General features: G+C 45.7%; 1 protein-coding gene across 1 annotated transcript in view; it reads right to left on the bottom strand.

Annotated features, from left to right (window-relative positions):
• The window catches only part of kif19 (kinesin family member 19), a 241,009-nt gene that overhangs the window by 22,441 nt on the left and 199,366 nt on the right, over positions 1-19,202 (bottom strand). The window contains exons 8-14 of the mRNA XM_038777686.1: positions 15,412-15,558; positions 14,643-14,765; positions 13,146-13,302; positions 10,949-11,123; positions 6,196-6,394; positions 4,446-4,716; positions 4,042-4,163 (exon numbers count right to left, since the gene is read on the bottom strand). Coding sequence (XP_038633614.1) covers positions 4,042-4,163; positions 4,446-4,716; positions 6,196-6,394; positions 10,949-11,123; positions 13,146-13,302; positions 14,643-14,765; positions 15,412-15,558 — 1,194 coding nt within the window. The remainder of the gene's footprint in view (positions 1-4,041; positions 4,164-4,445; positions 4,717-6,195; positions 6,395-10,948; positions 11,124-13,145; positions 13,303-14,642; positions 14,766-15,411; positions 15,559-19,202) is intronic.

Here is a 19,202-nt window from a genome sequence, read left to right as displayed (position 1 = left end):
CATCTTGCAAACCCCGCAACCTCTACCACGTGGCAGACAAATGCTGTCGGCACATGGGAACATCAACTGACCAGCAAATTCCCCTCAGTCACCATGCTGACTTGGAAATGTATTGCTATTACTTCATCATAGGTGGGTGAAAATCCGTGAACTCTCTCCCTTTCAGCACTTTCACCACATGGAGTGCAACAGTTTAAGAAGCGGTTTCACCGTCGCCATTTGAAGGGCAATCGGAGAAAAGCAATAAATAACACCTGCATCTAGTGAATGAATACATGATTAGATATTGGCCAATAAAGGTAAACACTTGCTTGTAAGGGACATGGAAGTTTGTTTCATTTCACGTACCTGGTTAACCTAAAAGAGTTGTAAGGGATACGGAATCAGCTTACAAGAGAGACAAATCAACTCCAGAGAATATCTAGGGCAGACATGAATTTTGTAACACATTTTTCTTTTTTACTTCATGTTTCAAACTGTGACAACAGAACACATTTGACAAGACTTTGCTGATGACAAAGGAGTCAGGTTTTTTTACAGCATACAAGTAAAGAAGGTGTATTATTGTCATATCTTTGGTACAAACTGTTTGTGCCTTACGCAGAAATGACACATAGGGACGGAACAAATATGTAAACTTATACTCATTGCAAAGGCCCTGCCTGTTGAATCGCTTATTTCCCATTTCTTTTACTTTGTGGTTATCATTTTGATCCATGGATCTTTAATGGACATACACCTTTCAGTCGAACAGAGGAAGTAAGGAACTCAAAGTTTCAAAATAGTACACTGAGCTGTGAAGATTTAGATTTTGAACAGAAGAATCAGGCTTTCTGGCACCCAAGAGATCGGAGGGATTTAGTTCTATTGGTTGGCTGGTGGCCAATGGATTGACCAAAGACCATATTCTGCCTGGCAACAGACAGTGATTGGGTTCAGTCTGGTGGGGGTTTTCAGCCAATCCAGAGAAACGCTCCTGGATGCTGAGAGAAGAAACTGTGAGTTGCTCTTTCTCTTCCCCAAAAATGCTTCCTGCCTGCTGTTTCTGAATGTGGAGGGTGATAAGGCAGAGGTCACAGGTGATAAGGCAGAGGTCACGGGTACACGTTGGTACCAATGAGATAGGTAGAAAGAGATATGAGTTCTTGCATCAAGAATTCAGGGAGCAAGGCAATAGACTAAAAAGCAGGACCTCTTGAGTTGTAATCTCTGGATTATTCCCAGTACCACATGCTAGCGAGTACAGAAATAGAATAGCGCAGATAAATGCGTGGCTTAAGAGTTGGTGCAGGATCCAACGGTCCTAGATCACTGGGACCGTTTCTGGGGAAGGTGGGACATGCACAAGCAGAACAGTCCACATCTGAACCAGAGCCGGATTAACATCCTTTCTGGTGGGCTTGGTAGTGCTGTTGGGAGGAGTTTAAATTATTTTTGGCAGGGGGAGAAAACACAGACTGTTAGCACAATAGGGACACAGCATAATACAGAAAAGCAATCAAATTAGCGGTAGTAAGTTTCAAGGGAGTACGGCGAGGCTGATGGCCTCCACTTTAACGGAGTGCTCCTACCAATGCTTGGGTGGCAGTGCCAAGGTGCCAGTCGAGCAGCATCAAGGTGCTTATGTTCCAAGGGGAGGACCGAGGCTACGCTGCCGTATCCCTGATCACCCAGGGGCCCCCAGGTGCCGTGACGGCTGCTCCACATTTGTGGACATCAATAATGTTAAAGGATGGGCAGCACAGTGGTGCAGTGATTAGCACTGCTGCCTCACGGCGCTTTGGTCCCAGGTTCGATCCCGGCTCTGGGTCACTGTACGTGTGGGGTTTGACATTCTCCCCGTGTTTGTGTGGGTTTCGCCCCCACAACCCAAAGATGTGCAGAGTAGGTGGATTAGCCACGCTAAATTGCCCCTTAATTGGTAAATTAAATTGGGTACTCTAAATTTATTAAAATAAAAATAATGTTAAAAGATCTTGTTATGAATCAATGTAAACTGTAACTGTACTTTCTAGAATTTCTGGCTTAAAAATCAAATGCCTCATGTTTGGGCAGGGTGCAGGGAATAATCTTTCCATTTGAATGGTGAGGCTGAGACACACCCTAGATTGAACCTCAGTCCTCATTCAAATTAAGCACGCAAGGTCCAAATATTGGGCGCAATTTTCCCAAAAAGCGGCTAAGCGTCATTTTGGCTGAGAAAACTGGTGCGAATCGCAGCGACTGTTCCAAACCATGATCTCCCTGCACTTTGTCATTTTTTTTGGAGTGGGATGTGCTTCATACCGGCAGGCCGGACTTCAGAGAGATCGGAGTGCGATGATCTCAAAGTGACAGTTCAGGCTCCCACCCCCAAACATCGCAGCCTCGGGGTTCAGTGTACTCCCCTCCAACCAGCCTCGCCGGCACCAAACCCCTTTTCCCCCAAACTCCCAAGGATCGCTGGCATCGGGGCATTGGGACCCTCCCAATGGGTCTCCCGATCAGAACACCCCCGCCCACTTCACGCCGGTATTAGGCTCCCTGCCCCCAATTACCGGTACTGCCGGAATCCGCCAGTTAAACGATACCCTATAGGGTCGCCAAATTCTCCCTCCTCTTCATGACGTCCTTCAGGCCCCTCCCCTTTCAGGCTCTGCCCCTTTGGCAGGGTCAACCTGCCACTGTCCCCTGGCACCTCCAGGGTGCTGGGCCAATGCCGTGGAACTGCCCTGTCATGTCCCTGACCACTCAGGGGCTTCAATGTCCTCTGTGCCTCCCAGCGTGAACATCACGGTGGTGGAGACCAGTAATGATTCCTGCCAGCCTCACACTGCACCAGCGAGCATGCGGATTACCGGGAATTAGGAGAATCCGGCTTGAAACTGACTCAACATATTCAAATACTGCTTTAAATATGCTAATCTGGTTCACGCCCAATGAGAGCGTCAGGGGCAATGCGGCTCGAGAATCGCTCCCACTAACAACGAGCTCATCGCTGAAGTGGAATGGAAGGGGATGGGGTATGGGTGGATAATCAATTCTGAAAGTGGTATAAGATTATCATATAATTTACAGTGCAGAAGGAGGCCATTTGGCCCATCGAGTCTGCACCGGCTCTTGGAAAGAGCACCCTACCCAAGGTCAACACCTCCACCCTATCCCCATAACCCAGTAACCCCACCCAACAGTAAGGGCAATTTTGGACACTAAGGGCAATTTATCATGGCCAATCCACCTAACCCGCACATCTTTGTGACTGTGGGAGGAAACCGGAGCACCCGGAGGAAACCCACGCACACAGGGGGAGGATGTGCAGACTCCGCACAGACAGTGACCCAAGCCGGAATTGAACCTGGGACCCTGGAGCTGTGAAGCGATTGCGCTATCCACAATGCTTCACAGCTCCAGGGTCCCGATCGGCTCATAATTAGTGTATGCTTCCTGCCTGCTATATTGAAGGCGTAGGTGCTGCTTTGCACCCACAAAACAGGAGCTGGTTTGGCTAGGTTTCTGTACATCTTTGGCAACTATTTCAGGTATAGTGGTGCACTCAGTTATTACATCCATTGTCCTGTATAAAACTCAGTCCAGTCCATTTCAGAATGATGAATGAGCTGTCCACCCAGGTGCTATAGATAGCCCTTAGTTTTTAGATGACTTAAGGGCATGAACCCTCCCCATCCCAAGTTCATTTTAGTATTATCTTCCGACTAAAGTGTTCCTTGGACTGAAATGTTCAGTGATTATCATGATACATTAATCGCACTGAACACTTTTCAATAGTATTTTTTTAATTTTAAATTCTGAATCTAAAGGGAATTTAAAAAAAATACTCAAAAACATTGCACTTTAGTGAAAATTACATTAATGTTATGTACTCAATGGAACCAGTGTTAATACAAAGAACATTTCTAACTTCAAAAAAATTACATGAAGTGGGAAATAAATAAACCTCTGAAGATGAATAACTCCGATATAGTATATATCTGAAAGGAGCTGATCTGATTTTTCTCACATATTTAAATAGATAGATCTCTATGCCCACAAGTTAGACTGTACCTTCAGGGTTCTTGTTGTGACTGTATGGATGGCTACAATCCGGTCCAGGTTACCTTCTTCCAGATCTCTAAGGTAAATTTCATACAACTCATCCAACTGTGAAGGAACCAGCAGGTTGTGATCTGTTAAGAGACACAATATACAATATAAAGAAACAGCATCACTTACTTGTGCTGCAATTACAACTTGAAACAAAAGATGCTTGTTGTCATTCTGACAGGTCAATCCCAACCATGCAAATAGGAAGTTCATTGTTCACGTAACATAGTGAGTGTAGGTTTTAAAATCAACACAGCTTTATCAGGAAATGCAACATTCATACATACACAGGATTGCAAAGCCAATCATTTGTAACTAACCAAAGGCACAATATGCATAAATTGTAGGATTAAGTGATATAATACCATCTATGATCTGCCGCTGCTGTTGAATAATTTCAGCACACAGTTGCCTATGCTGCTCAAAGCGTTGAACGACATAGTCTGTCTGCCGTATGACATTGTCCTTGAGTAATGCGTTGGACTGCATTTCTGTGTTCTCAATTTCCAGCTCATGCACCTTGCAGAGCAGGCTCAAAACCTCCCGCTGTTGCTCACTGCTGATCCTCTTGGGAAGGAGCTCCTCCAATCTATGAGCACGGGAACGGATGTCAATGAATTGTTTCTCCAACTCAACCTAGAAAAGGGAAAGTGGAAACTGGTTAGAGATTGGAAATTTCAGCAGATTAAGTGAACTCGAATTTGAACATATGAAGTGTAGTAACAACCTCCCTGTGGGAATAGCCAACTTACAGGAAATGTAGTAGGCTTATAACGTATTCATTTTATGCTGGGTTATCATGGTGCAATTAATCTAAATTGGGTGCCACAAGACAACAGGCCTTCCATTGGCAAGCTTAATGCCCATACAAGCATTAAGAGCATTGAAGCCTTGTGGAGATCTATGTAAGAAATGAAAGCAGGGTTTACAGTCTCTTCCCTCAAAATATGTACCTGGATGTCTTGTGTAACCTGTGATACAGCACCTAGTGTAGCTGAATGTATGAGGGGTCTGGTCTCTGAGTAAAGATGACCCATTTTAAAAATAATTAGATCGGGACTAGAAGAAGACCAGGTGAGCATAAGAGGGGATGTTTAAAGAAATTTGGGTTGTTTTGGGATGTTCACTCAGAGTGGAGAGAAACAAATAAATTTTCTATCATATTCCTTGGTGTGCATGTACATTAAGATATGTTTAGAGCTTTATTTGATCAAGGGCTGCATTTTACATTTTATTCCTCATCATGGCCTGAGAATATGAAGATTTATTTTGTACAAGATAAAGAAAAGTTAGCAAATTTATATTAAAAATATATTGTGTAAAAAGCCCTACCCACTGATTTAAGCTTGACAACCAGAGAGAGTGTTTTGTTGGCGTTTAAGTATAATTGACCATGTGAAAGATATTCTGGAAATAGGCCAACACCTTCTGAGGAGGTGAGGGGGGAAAAATGACAAAAATTGTAAAAACTCAAGCAAAAAGATGCAGAACCTATTCAACTAAAGTATAACAGACTTGTGAAATAAGTTAGCGAGGAAAACCACTGATGCGGATATGGGTTCCACACTCAATAAAGGTGGGTTTCTGGTGTGAGTATAGATTGAGCAATTGACTGCAAGTTGTATCTGAATTTTATTGCATGATAATTTATCAAAATGATGAAAAACATTTATGAAAATCTATTTTATAATCTTCATTATGACTAAAAATACCATTATATTTCTGTTGGCAGGCAATGAAGTGCAAGAAAAGTTTCCAATTCAAACTGTTCGTATATAGAACATAGAACAGTACAGCACAGAACAGGCCCTTCGGCCCTCGATGTTGTGCCGAGCAATGATCACCCTACTCAAACCCACATATCCACCCTATACCCGTAACCCAACAACCCCCCCCCCCCCCCCACGCTTATAGTTAAATATATTTTTGTAGCTAGTCCTTAAACAGGAATTCAATTAACAAAATTTAATTTTTCAATTTGTGCAAACATTCTATGAAATAAAGCTAAGATTTTAAATTATTTTCTTAATAAGCATATTTATTCCAGGGAATTCAGAGCTCTTTTATAATAAACAATGATTTATATTGAAGCTGTTGGGTTATATATATGGTTACCTTTTGCCATTTTAATTTCTTTTGCTCAGCCACGAGGGCAGCAATATTTTCCCGGGCCACAGCTACCTCTGTTGGCTCCATAATATCGGATTGGTCATCTCCAGTGTCCGAATCCTTCTCACTATCTTCCTTGCTGTACACCTCCTTTCGGTACTCTTCCCTCCACTTCTTGGCATGCCGAGCCTTCTCCTGAACCCAGCTACAGGAACAATCAGATGACATTTAAATCACACTTGAATCAGTTCCCCATCAAATAACCGGCTTTGGACAGCATAGTTCAAATAACGCTGGCCTGTGTTTCATTTACATCATTGATGAAAACAGCAAAGATTATTTTAAAGATATTATTGGATTTCTGCCTTTTTTTTTTAATTTGTCCGTTCACGGGAAGTGGGAGTGGGCATTAATGGCAAAGTTAGCATTTGTTACCTATCTTCAATTGACCTTGACATGAGTGGTTTATTTAGGCCATTTCAGAGGGCAATTAAGAGTCAACCACATTGCTGTGGGTCTACAGTCACATGTAGGTCAGGCCATGTAATGAGAGCAAATTCCCTTCTCTAAAGGGCATTAGTAAACCAGACTTTTTTTTTTTTACAACAATTGGCAATGGTTTCATGGTGACTATTACAAGACTAGCTTTTAATTCCAAATTAATTAATTGAATTTAAATTCCATCACCTGCTATGGTGGGATTTGAACCCCTGTCCTGAGGGCATGAGTCTGGATCTCTGGATTACTAGTTCAGTGACATAATCCACCACCTCATCACCCCTTTACGTTCCACTTTTCAGTCACTTGTACGTGGGACTATCACATAACTTATTTTTTGCTTTCCCTCTCTCCATGAAGGGTTTGGGTTCCATGGGTGTAAACTGCCATCTGGTACATTGGCTGATGCTTCATTCTTCATGTCGGAGTTGAGATGTTTTTGAGGGGCTAGTTTAGCACAGTGGGCTAAGACAGCTGGCTTGTAATGCAGAACAAGGCCAGCAGCGCGGGTTCAATTCCTGTTCTAGCCTCCCCAAACAGGCGCTGGAATGTGGCAATTAGGGGCTTTTCACAGTAACTTCATTGAAGCCTACTTGTGACAATAAGCGATTATTATTATTAAATAGTGATCATCAACAGACTATTCACCAATGCACACATCAAAATAGTTATCTAATGTTAACATATGTTAAGCTTCCAGCAGGAGTCAGTGGATAGTAAACACTCAATGGAGAAGGGATGTTTTATCGATGTAAAGCGCAAATTGTTTGATGTGATTTGCTTGCTGATGCATTGAATCCATGAACACCATCACAATTTGAAAGATGCAGTGTGTGATTATCTCATTAGGCATGTAACTACAATGTCATTGACTGCAGCGCAAGATTTATTCCAGTTCCATTAGCTTTACGCATGTTATTAATGTCATACATGATATGCGGAGGCTCTGTAATAGGGATTGCTGGGGAAGAGGCGTAGCCTTCAGGCCAGCTTCGACCTATTGACTACCAGAAAGGCGGAAGCTCAGTGGAGGAAAGCACAGGGGGCGGTGTATGAATATAGGGAGAAAGCGAGCAGGATGCTGGCATACCAGCTCCGAAAGCGGGACGCGGCCAGGGAGATTGGGGAAGTGACGGATAGAGCAAGAAAGGTGGTGCGGAGTGGGGTAGATGTTAATGGGGTCTTCAGGGACTTCTATGGGGAACTGTACTGGTCTGAACCCCTGGTGGAGGGGAGTGAAATGGGGCGCTTCTTGGACAAGCTGTGATTTCCGAGGGTGGAGGAGGGGCAGGTGGAGGGACTGGGGGCACCGATCGAGCTGGAGGAGTTGGTTAAAGGGATAGGGAGCATGAAGTCGGGGAAAGCGCCGGGGCCGGATGGGTTTCCGGTGGAATTTTATAAAAGATATGCGGACCTGTTGGGCCCCCTGTTGGTCCGGACCTTTAACGAGGCAAGGGAGGGGGGGGGGGCTTTGCCCCCAACTATGTCACGGGCGCAGATTTCCTTGATCCTGAAGCGGGACAAGGACCCTCTGCAGTGTGGGTCATATAGGCCGATCTCGCTGCTAAGTGTAGACGCCAAGCTGCTGGCAAAGATCCTAGCCACAAGAATAGAGGATTGTGTGCCGGGGGTCATTCATGAGGACCAGACGGGGTTTGTGAAGGGAAGGCAATTGAATACAAAGTACAAAGGCTCCTCAACATTATTATGATGCCGGCTGTGGAAGGGGAGGCGGAGATAGTGGTGGCATTAGATGCGGAGAAGGCCTTCGATAGGGTTGAGTGGGAGTATTTGTGGATGGTGTTGGAGAGGTTTGGGTTTGGGGAGGGGTTTATCCGGTGGGTGAGGTTGCTCTATGAGGCCCCGATGGCAAGTGTAGCCACGAATAGGGGGAGGTTGGAGTACTTTCGGCTGTACCAGGGGACGAGACAGGGGTGTCCCCTGTCCCCCTTGCTCTTTGCATTGGCAATTGAGCCCCTGGCCATGGCGTTGAGGGAGTCAGGGAACTGGAGGGGCCTGGTGTGGGGTGGGGAGGAGCATCGAGTGTCGCTTTATGCGGACGACCTGTTGCTGTATGTGGCAGACCCGGTGGGGGGGATGCCGTAGGTGATGAGGATTCTTAGTGAATTCGGGGGCTTCTCTGGGTATAAGCTGAACCTGGGCAAGAGCGAGTTGTTCGTGGTGCACCCGGGGGATCAGGAGGAGGGGATTGGTAGGCTCCCACTGAAGCAGGCAGGGAAGAGCTTCAGGTACCTAGGAGTCCAGGTGGCTGGGAGCTGGGGGGCCCTGCACAAGCCCAACCTCACAAGGTTGGCGGAGCAGATGGAGGAGGGGTTCAAAAGGTGGGATATGTTACCGCTGTCACTGGCGGGGAGAGTGCAGTCCCGAGGTTTTTGTTCCTGTTCCAGTGCCTCCCCATCCTTATCCCGAAGGCCTTTTTTAGGAGGGTCAACAGGAGTATTATGGGATTTGTGTGGGCACATCGGACTCTGAGGGTGAGAAGAGTGTTCCTGGAACGGGGCAGGGATGGGGGGGGGCTGGCGTTGCCCAACCTCTGTGGGTACTTTTGGGCTGCCAACGCAGCGATGGTGCGTAAGTGGGTAATGGACGGGGATGGGCCAGCATGGAAGAGGATGGAGGTGGCGTCCTGTGTGGGCATGAGCCTGGAGGCGCTGGTAACGGCGCCGTTGCCGCTCCCTCCAACAAGGTATACCATGAGTCCGGTGGTGGCGGCTACCCTCAAAATTTGGGGGCAATGGAGACGGCATAGGTGAGAAGTGGGGGGCTCAATGGAGGCCCCGATACGGGGGAACCATCGGTTTGTCCCAGGGAGCATTGGCGGCGGATTTCTTGGCTGGCACAGGGTAGGGGTTAGGAGATTGAGGGACCTGTTTGTGGAGGGGAGGTTCGTGAGCTTGGGGGAGTTAGAGGGGAAGTTTGGGCTCCCCCCGGGGAACATGTTTAGGTACATGCAGGTTAGGGCGTTTGCCAGGCAGCAGGTGGAGGGGTTCCCCTTGCTGCCCCCATGTAGGGTACGGGACAGGGTGCTCCCGGGGGTGTGGGTTGGAGGAGGGAGGATTTCAGACACATACCAGGTAATGCAGGAGGTAGACGAGGCCTCGGTGGAGGAACTGAAGGGGAAATGGGAAGATGAGCTGGGTGAGGAGATTGAGGAGGGGACGTGGGCGTATGCCCTGGAGAGAGTGAACTCCTCCTCTTCCTGTGCGAGGCTTAGCCTTATACAGTTCAAGGTGCTGCATAGGGCCCACATGACTGGGATTAGGATGAGTAGGTTTTTCGGGGGAGAAGACAGGTGTGCTAGGTGCTCGGGGAGCCCAGCGAATCACGCCCATATGTTTTGGGCGTGCCCAGTGCTGGGGTAGTTTTGGACGGGGGTAGCAAGGACGGTGTCGAGGGCGGTGGGATCCAGGGTCAAGCCAGGCTGGGGACTCGCAATTTTTGGGGTTGCAGTGAGCTGGGAGTGCAGGAGGCGAAAGAGGCTGGTGTTCTGGCCTTTGCGTCCCTAGTAACCCGGCGGAGGATCTTGCTTCAATGGAAGGATGCGAGGCCCCCAAGCATGGAGGCCTGGATCAATGATATGGCGGGGTTCATTAAATTGGAGAAGGTGAAATTTGCCCTGAGGGGATCAGTACAAGGTTTTTTAGGCGGTGGCAGCCTTTCCTGGACTTCCTGGCGGAACGGTAGGGAAATAGGCCGTCAGCAGCAGCAACCCGGGAAGGGGGGGGGGGGGGGGGGGGGGTTGGTTCGGTGGGATGGAGAACTGTGTACATGGGTTTGTGGGATGTGGCGGGTGTTATCTCTTTCCCTTTTGTTGTTTGGGTGTTTTTTATTTTTTTGTTTGCAGTTACCTTTGTAGTTGGGTGGGTGTTGTTCTTGGGTTTTTACCACGGTTGTTTTATTAATATTGTTTTGTTGTTTATATTTTGTGAAAATCTTAATAAAAATTATTTTTAAAAAAAATTAATGTCATACATGATCAGGAGGCAACTAACAATGAGCTACTGTTGATACCAAAGGTTTTGGAAATAATTAACGTTACTGATAATTTCTTTGAGGACTTTAACGTATCACAATGTGTTAATTGTTTCTGTAACCAGTTGTATCAAACAAGATTCTTTAGAGATTTATTATCTTCGTTGTTGATTTTGATAATTATTCCCTCTTCAACTATTCAACCTTGCGCACACCGGCAGGAACTAATGTTTGCAGTGAGCAGCAGGGAAGTATGAAGTGTACTTACTCTGCGATAGTTAGTAAGTGCCTGGATGTGTCAACTTGAATTTGCATGTTGTTGCTGTCCAGTTCCAGCAAATTGCGTCGGATATCCATCTGTTCTCGAAAGGCAGTGATCAGATGCTCACGAAGCCTTTCCATCTCCCGTCTGTCGTAGCGGGAGGAATGTAGCTGTACCTCAGCTAAGGGAATAAAAATTTTAAAATTCACAAGATCCCGTGGAGCAAATGTCTACAAGCAAAAACATACACACCATAATTCAGGACTAAAAGGTTTTTAGGTTAATCAGACTCTTGTCAACCATGCCATATCTTTCCCAGCTCCTAAATGCACAGTCCTACTGACTAAAATGAATGTAAGCCACATCTTCTCAGAATGGAACAATTTAATTTACACATGAGAAACAACATGTCGGGCAGAAAAATATACAGGGACCATAAAGGATTTTTGAACATCTGATTAATATATTGCAATTAGGTTCGTAATCTTCATTAAATCTTTGCATACGTGTGAGAGTTTTGAACCTCATTCAGGCCATTCAGTTTATCTCCATGGGGGTGATTTCAGTACAAACCATTAATGGGTAAGTGGCTGGATACACTTAAAATCCCTCATGCTGGACCTGCAGGAGCTGACCTGCTGGGACTTTTACTGGAGTGACAGAAGCACATGCCCACAGCTTATGAGGTCCATTTTATATACACGGCAGGTCCTAATGAATATACTGGATCACAAATGTAGACCTAAGAGGAAAATGGCTGGGTTCCTGCCAGCTTGTCTTATTGAAGAACCAGATAAGGGAAGATGAATTTTAAAAATTCATTGAGGTGCCAGGCAGGCATTTCCTCTGGATCCTACAAGGAAAAAACGTAGGTCTCTGCTGCTGCGATCATGCGTCCCTCACAATCGTGGAGACTGAACGGGCTGGTCCAGCAGCCTGTCCCACAGACTTACCTGTTGTTGGTGGCTGCGCAGACAATGGAAATATTGCCTGATGAGGCCAGGGAATTTAAATACCCCAGACTTCATACCCAGAACTTAAATGAAACCTGTCAAAAGCTGTTAGCAAATACTAGGCGGCACGGTGGTGCAGTGGTTAGCACTGCTGTCTCACGGCGCCGAGGATCCAGGTTCGATCCCAGCCCCAGGTCACTGTCCCTGAGACACATTCTCCCCGTGTCTGTGTAGGACTCACCCCCACAATGCAAAGATGTGTAGGGTAGGTGTAAAATGAAATGAAATGAAAATGAAAATTGCTTATTGTCACAAGTAGGCTTCAAATGAAGTTACTGTGAAAGTGAATTGGCCACGGTAAATTGCCCCTTAATTGGAATTTTAAAAAAAATTATTATTTTTTTAAATTTAGAGTACCCGATTCATTTTTTCCAATTAGGGGGCAATTTAGCGTGGCCAATCCACCGAGCCTGCACATCTTTGGGTTGTGGGGGAGAGACCTACGCAGACACGGGGAGTATGTGCAAACTCCACACGGACAGTGACCCAGAGCCGAGATCGAACCTGGGACCTCGGCGCCATGAAGCAGCAGGGATAATCCACTGCGCCACTGTGCTGCCCTTAAAATGATTTTTTAAAAACTGTTAGCAAATTAAGCGGGCACTACACGACCACTATTAAAAGGACAAGGCACACAGGCTCTGCCCCTTCCACCGGCAGAAACCTAGAGAACAAGACAGGGTTGATTAACAGCAACATCACACCCTAGCACGTGGTTAAGAGCAAGCTTGTATAGTTAGCAGAGTAGACTGAGTTACTAGAGTCAGATTAGCAGAGTGCCGAACTCATTTAGGAGCATTGTTAATCGCTCAATAAATACGTTGAACCTATCTCAGAGTCTGGAGCATCCTTCAGCAAAGCCTACATCAAGTAGCAGCTTATAACACAACAGAACCTACAAGTGTTTCCGACGAAAGAACATTTAGGTAGCATTAGGCTTTCATTTATTTTCTCACAGTTGTTTAACATTCCCAACTTCCCTTTGAAACACTTAGAACATTAAGACAAAATGGCTTGATGTTACCAAATAGGACATTTTAATACTTGAAACAGGCAGATTGTTGCTCCGGAGATATTTCGGAAATATGCAAATATACAAATATACCACATCACAGAATTCTCAAATGAACACAGATGGTGAGTTAACACATTGTGGTTGATGCTATCCACTGTTCAGACCCGTCACTCACCTTGCACGTTGCGTATGTCAGCTCTATCATTTTTTGTTTGTTGTATTCGTTGCGCATCTATCTTCTTCTTTAGACGATGGATTTCACTGCGTAGATCGGAGATGATATTGGTGTACTGAGCAATGTGATAGGACACGTTCATCAAATTACGTTTTACCTGGTGCATGGAATGAGAATCACATTAGACCCAGGATATGCCAAAACTAATTTTACTCAATAATGGGGAATGACAAACTAAACTGCAGTTCCAACTATAGCTTGTACAGCAAATTCTCTCTTTCCCAATGTTGCAGTCAAATTCAAATTGTTATTCGTTGTAATAAATTTACTTATTTATTAACATTACCATCAGAACTTTCATTTCTTTATACAAGGTGAAGAGCGTAATGAAAGGAATATGATCAGTTGCTGTTTTTGTGAAATGGCTTTTTATTTGGCGAAATCACAAAAAGATTGCAGTGACCCTATGTCAAAGTGACACCCAGTTAACATTCTAGAATCTATGGGCGAGATTCTCCGCAAATGCGGAGAATCGTAAAGGCTGCCGTGGGACAGGCCATGACCCATGGCAGCCTTCACGCCCACTTCCGGGGCCGATTCTCCCCCCCGGGCGGGGCTAGGCGCGTGGCCCCGTGCGTCACGGTGGCGCGGCCTTGATGACGGTCATCAAGGCCGCACGTCAAGTGTCACGCCGGCTGACACGGCCGATAATGTCGGCCGCGCAGCGCAGGTTGGACAACGCCAACCCGCGCATGCACAGTTGGTGTCTTTTCCCTCAGCCGCCCCGCAAGATGTGGCGGCTTGATCTTGCGGGGTGGCGGAGGGAAAAGAGAGCGTCCGTTACGGACGTACGTCCGTGATCGGTGCCCACCGATCGCGGGCCTATGCCCCCCTTGGCACGGCCGTGGTACTGCCGTGCCAATCGGGCCCTCAAATGGGCATCTGGCGCCCGTTTCACGACGGCAGTGAGCAGGTGTGTTTGCTGCCGTGTTGAAACGAGCGTGAAGGCCCGGCCGCTCGGCTCATCGGCCTCGGAGAATCGGCGCTCGCCGTAAAAAACGGCGAGCGGCAATTTGTGGCGTGGGTCGGGCATGGGGTGGGGAGGGGGAGTAGCGGGAGGGCGTGAAAAATGTCGGGAGGCCCTCCCGCTATTCTCCCTCCCGGCGTGGGGGGCGGAGAATCGTGCCCTATGTTTATACTAGAAAATTATTGATCTTTTCAGAGTTCATTGAATTCCTTTTTTGTACCCTCAAGGCTAGAACCCAGGAAATGGATTGATTTTAAATCTCTTAAGTACCCAGCCTCTTATTTAAAAAAAAATATCTTCACGTTTACTCAACATTCAGATGCATTTGCAGTTGCTGAATCATTATCTGGTTGAATTTGTGTTATCAGGTCAAGGGACATTGAAACACCTCAAAAGCAGAAATTTCCTGTGTAGATTAAGACTGAAGGTAATTTAAAGCCATATATTGGTGGCAATTGCCTGGTGCTTACCCTGGTTTTAATGTTTTTGGCACGGTCTGCATAAGTGAGAGTATTCCGTGATTCCTCAAAGGAGAGGCTCGCTGGACTGATGTGAGCAATCATCACTGTCCTGCTGTTTCCACCCAGCGAATCCTACCATGGGAAAGAAGGAAGCAAACTCAGAAATGGAAATCTGTGCTGACCTGCAAATGGTAGCTGACTGAGGGAAGAGGTGCTGAAAGCCTGACGAACTCTTGTCATGTGCACATTACCAATAAAAATTGCAGTTTTATACAAAACGTATGTTGCGTGACGAGGGAATGTATCGCACCGCGAATTCGCACGGTAGCACAGTGGTTAGCACTGTTGCTTCACACAGCCAGGGTCCTAGGTTCGATTCCCGGCTTGGGTCTGTGTGCAGTCTGCACGTTCTTCCTGTGTCTGGGTGGGTTTCCTCCAGGTGCTCCAGTTTCCTCCCACAAGTCCCGAAAGAAGTGTTGGTAGGTAATTTGGACATTCTGAATTCTCCCTCTGTGTACCCAAACAGGTGCCGGAATGTGGTGACTAGGGGCTTTTCACAGTAAGTTCATTGCAATGTTAATGTAAGCCTACTTGTGACAATAAATTCAATATCTATTTTAAACAAAAACAATAGTCACAGTTTAATTTCATTTTGTAATCCTACAACAGCATCAGGTCAATCCAGGAAAAGCTTAATGCAATCGTCAAGCACTAACAAAAATGGGTTAGATAACCAAACATGGTGATCCTGGTCTTGATACACACAGACCCCTCATACCTTCAGCAATCGTGTCAGCTTGCTATCTCGGTAATTGACGTACTTATTTCCTCCCCTCTCACTCAGAGCATTGATACAGTTTCCAAGTGCCAATAGTGATCGGTTGATGTGTGCTCCTTCCTTCATTCGCTTTCCACGGTTCTGTGTCTACAAAACGGCCATGAAATTAAATGCAGTGAGTTTTCTTGAAAGCAGGTGAGACTGGTAACTACAGCAGTGAGGCTTCCAAAGTCAGATCTGCCCCAGATACAAACTTAATGATTCTTCAGTAGTTTATAAATGCAGATTTTCAGAAATCTAATCAATTACATATCCAGCAGATGTATTATGGAAAAATAAGAAATTCTATGTACTTTTGGGTGTCAAGGATTTAAGCCATGCAGGAAGGTTAAGCAATCGATGTGAGGTTGTTTCCTTTGCAAGCGACAGAGTTGATCAGACTAAAGTTTTCAAAATAAGGCAAGGAACGGACAAAAAGTGATGCAGGTGAAACGGGTGCGGAGGCAGATGTTGTAGCCTTCACCTCGTTGATCACCCGAAGGTGGATCCTGTTGGGATGGAGAGCGGCCTCTCCACCCTGTGCCCTGGCGTGGCGGGGGGACTTGGAATTCTTGACTCTTGAGAAGGTTAAGTTTGAACTGAGGGGAAGGATGGAGGGGTTCGACAATTCATGGGCATTATTCATTGTGCACTTTCAAAAACTGGATAACATCGAACATTAGTTGGGGGGGATGGGTGGGAGGGTTGGGGGGAGGGGTGTGGTGTGTGTTGTTGGTGACTATGGGTGATCCCTAATTCCGTTTTGTCATTTGTTTATGTAAACATGCGGGCTAATGTTTGGGGTTTGGTGGGAGGATGGGATCGTTGTCATTGACATGGGGATTGACATATTTGTTGCTGATTATTGTTTATTGTTGGTGGGTGTAAATTTGGGAGAAAATGTGAAAAAGGAGGAGAATAAAAATATTTTTTAAAAAAGTGATGCAGGTGAATTATTTATTATTGCAAAGGATTCATGTTTCAAGTTTACAAAACTGAAAGTGAGGATGACAGGAGTGAGAATGGACCTCATGTGAAGAGCTTTGCAACCAAAGAACACAATAATTTTGGAATAATTCCAGAGATGACCATTGAGATTGACAGTGGAAATGAATCAAGGAGGGAGTTGGATGGTTTACTAAAGAGAAGGAATTGAGGGGCAGCAAAGGAAATATTTGGCGGGCATAATTCTCTGTTCCTAATTAACTTCACACTGCAATGAAACAGGTTCAGGATGTTCTCATGACATATATATGTAGCACTGGTGGGACATTTGCTTACAGTCCAGGATCAGTTATTAAGTTGCTCACTGTATTAAAGGTCCAAGCATTTAATGACTGACAGTTTCTGAAATGCATTCAAAAGGAAAGTCTCATCCTTAAGAGAGTGACTGAATTTCATTATGGAACCAAAGTGTTGCATTGCAAGTCAAGCGGCAAGGTAGTGTTTAATCACAACAGTGATTTGTTTAACTAAGAACCATATACACAGAACAGCACAACTACTACACAGGTCTTGTTCCCAGGCAAACTGTGACCAGACCCCAACAGCCAGATCTGTGTCTAAACACCTGACAGGCTAACATTTGTGCATTCTGTCCCCCTGTGCTCAGGACCTGTCAAGTGGCCCAGGAAGTATCGGCCCCGTCACTAGGACATTGTCCAGATACACGACAACCTTCAGAATGCCCTACAAAGGCTCTCTATTGTGCACTGAAATATAACACAGGCCAATGAAATATGGAAAGGCAATCTCGTATATTGGACCAAGTGGGTATTTATGGTGATGAACTTTCTTGACTCATCTTCCAGGTCAAGCTGCTGGTACGCATGGCTTAAATCCAATTTGGTGTGTCCTTGGGATAGGATATTGGACTACTCTAGCAGCCCTGTTCATCGTCATTTTATAATCGCCGCAGATTCGGAATGTGCTCAACACTCGATGATCAGTGCTGCCCATTCTGAAAACTGGACTGGAGTAATTAACGCCCAGGTCTTCCAGATCTTCAACTCTGTTTCCACTGTTTGGTGTGGAGCATTAGGCATCAGTCTGGCATGAAAATGTTGGTGTTGCTTCTGGCACGACATAGATTTTTGCTTTCACTCCTTTGATCCAACTTAACTCATTCCGAAAGACTTTGTGGTATTTGTGTAGAAGCTCCTGGAAAACCCCATTGGTAATGCTGGATATTCCAAACATGACACTACTGGGAGCCAGCTAGACTGCAGGTATCATCACTGTCATTAGGATTAGGCCCGGGGAACAGGTTTGCAACACAATGGGAACAGGAATAGTGGAATCTGCAGGAGTAATAATTGATGGGGAAAATGGCAAGCGGGTAAGTCACAGCTGCACAAGTTGTCTTTTTTTCCCCCTTTATTTGTTCATGGGATGTGGGCAAAGCCAGCCAGGTCAGCAATTATTGCCCATCTCTAATTCCAATTGGGAAGGTGGTGGTGAGCTGTCTTCTTGAATCACTGCAGTTCATGTGGTGTCCGTACATCCACGGTGCTGTTAGGTAAGGACTTACAGGATTTTGACCCAGAGACAATGGAAGTAGGATGATATATTTCTAAGTCAGAATGATATTGGACTTGGAGCGTGACCTGTAGGCAGTGGTTTTCCCATGCGTGTTCTTCTCAAATGGTTACACTAGCAGTTTGGAAGGTGCTGTTGAAAAGGTCTTAGCAATGCATCTTGTAGATGGTGCACACTGCTGCCAATGTGCACTGGTGATAGAGGGAGTGAATGTTTAAGGTAGTAATAGAGTGCCAATCCAAAGGTCTGCATTGTCCTAGGTGGCGTTGAGCTTCTTGAATGGAGTTCCTCTGATCCAGGCAAGCAAAGGGTATTCCATCACATTGCTGTTGGTGTTGCTCCGCATCACAAACCAGCCACCCAGCCATCGGAGCGAACTGACTCCCCCGTTCCGTCACATTTCTGATTTGCGTCTTGTCAGATGGTAAAAAGACTTTAGGGAGTCAGGTGGTCAAGTAATCTGCCACAAAATACCTAGCTTCTGACTCACCTTTGCCATTATATATTTATGTGGCGTGAGCTGTAAGGTGTTGGGTGTAGGTCTTGTTAAGGTATTTGTAGTCTTGGGTAGTTCAACAATACATATTTATTAATGACTAAAAACCATGCACATATGTACAGTAAAGGCCCAGGCTAGGAACTGTCTCCATGCTTGCTTCAAGACACAGCTCTGTCCAACACTACACTGACCCCATGGTGTTGGTCAGGTTTTCTCTTGCACACTGTGTGGGTGGTACTCTACTCATGCCCACTTTAACCCTTATGTGCCAGACTCTTTTACTGTAGTTTGTCCAGTTATACTACAGCTTGTCCAGTTATGTTACAAGCCAGCGTGTGTAGGTGAGCCAACAAACCAGTACCCTGTATTGAGGAACAAACAGTACACCAATCAGGGATGACATTCGTAGACCAGAAACAGACAGCGAACTCGCAGGAACAGAGAACTCATATTGGCCCAGGTAGTTCAAGCAACTGAGGGAGTTTATTTGTTCATTCATGGGATGTGGACTTTGCTGGCTAGACCAGCACATATTGGGGTTATTTAGCACAGGGCTAAATCGCTGGCTTTGAAAGCAGACCAAGGCAGGCCAGCAGCATAGTTTGATTCCCGTATCAGCCTCCCCGAACAGGTGCCAGAATGTGGCGACTAGGGGCTTTTCACAGTAACTTCATTTGAAGCCTACTTGTGACAATAAGCGATTTTCATTTTTCAT

The sequence above is a fragment of the Scyliorhinus canicula genome, chromosome 18 (assembly GCF_902713615.1).
Source record: "Scyliorhinus canicula chromosome 18, sScyCan1.1, whole genome shotgun sequence".
NCBI classification, from domain to species: Eukaryota; Metazoa; Chordata; class Chondrichthyes; order Carcharhiniformes; family Scyliorhinidae; genus Scyliorhinus; species Scyliorhinus canicula.
Note: the sequence above shows the minus strand (reverse complement) of the source record. Positions and strands in the feature narration are given on the sequence as shown.